At 43.4% G+C, this 1,215-nt stretch overlaps 1 protein-coding gene across 1 annotated transcript; it reads left to right on the top strand.

Annotated features, from left to right (window-relative positions):
• Positions 1-276: 276 nt before the first annotated feature.
• ANOM_011735 (uncharacterized protein) lies at positions 277-639 on the top strand (the record flags this gene model as incomplete). The annotated part of the gene is made up of 3 exons (XM_015556991.1): positions 277-408; positions 469-486; positions 547-639. 3 exons carry the CDS (start codon positions 277-279, stop codon positions 637-639), a joined length of 243 nt encoding a protein of 80 aa, XP_015401327.1.
• Positions 640-1,215: the final 576 nt, after the last annotated feature.

Genomic DNA, 1,215 nt, shown 5'->3' with positions numbered 1-1,215 from the left:
GCATGGGGAAAGGGTTGTACGGCTGGATATCTGGATAGCTGCATACGAAACAAGTCGGTCATGCTCCCCGCAATCATTCTGTCTCACCTACCGTAGAACAATGTATATACAGTAAACCTTACTCTCGTTCTGCATATAAAGTCACTTCTCATCCGCTGCTTTCGATCAGTCTAAGTTCCAGAACGCCAAAGCTTACCCGCAATTCACTAAGATCGCAGCATTCTGAGATAACGTTACCCTTGCTCCAGTCGTGATATCCCCATCAAGGTTTTCAATATGAAGCTTTCCACCATCATCCTTGTGACTACCTCTGTTCTTCTCTCTGGGACAGCTGCCACCTCGTTTGACTCTGCTGAGGTCTGTCGGAAGCAATGCTACCGCAGCAAGCACCATTGCCCAAAAGGCTGGGTATGTTATGCAGGGTCATAGATATCGTAACTCCTGAGCACACTAACCCTTCCACAACAGTACGCCAAGAAGATGAATGTACGTATTCTAAGGAGATATATGGTAATTTCCATGTTCCTTCCTAATGGGATTGGCTAGAGATGTTGGACTTGCTGCCGGAAGAGCAAAGCCGACTATGTTGACGACGATTACGATTACGAGTATGATTATGAGGTGTTTGAGTGGGAGTGACTTATGGGTCTTTGACCACATATCCCTGGTAGCCAGGGACTCGAGAATATCGCCGGGGCAACAAATTGGAACCAAGGCCGTTTCGATCTTTGTGTCATATCAATTACGAGGTGGAGACTGGATGGATTGAGTCATTGTAATCGCAGGATCCAATGAAATATCAGTAACCCGCATTAAGAGTTAATTTCGGTGTCCCCGTATAGTATGGCTTCTGTAGTATATATATCGTTGTGAGACTTTTTGAGGGTATCTACTTATGGTACCAATTATGCAACGCGATAAGTATATCTATGTACACAAAGTGTTGGCTGGTCAGTGCTATGGTATTAACACTGAAGATGTTTCATATTATGGTCTTGTTAATACTGAGTCCTCTCGATGTTATTATTCTCGTGAGATATTGTTTATCCTAACATTCATGTATCTGGATCTTGTAGGTCCGGTAATATTCTGCCAGATCTAAATTATAATTTCTGCACTACTTATTGTTAAGATGGCCATTATATTATCTTATGGTGCCGCACTAGCCTGGGCGCTGTGCCAATTATATGCATCGCGTTCCTACCGATTACATTA

Source organism: Aspergillus nomiae, assembly GCF_001204775.2.
Source record: "Aspergillus nomiae NRRL 13137 chromosome Unknown contig00614, whole genome shotgun sequence".
NCBI lineage: Eukaryota > Fungi > Ascomycota > Eurotiomycetes > Eurotiales > Aspergillaceae > Aspergillus > Aspergillus nomiae.
This window is presented reverse-complemented; position numbering and strand designations above follow the sequence as displayed.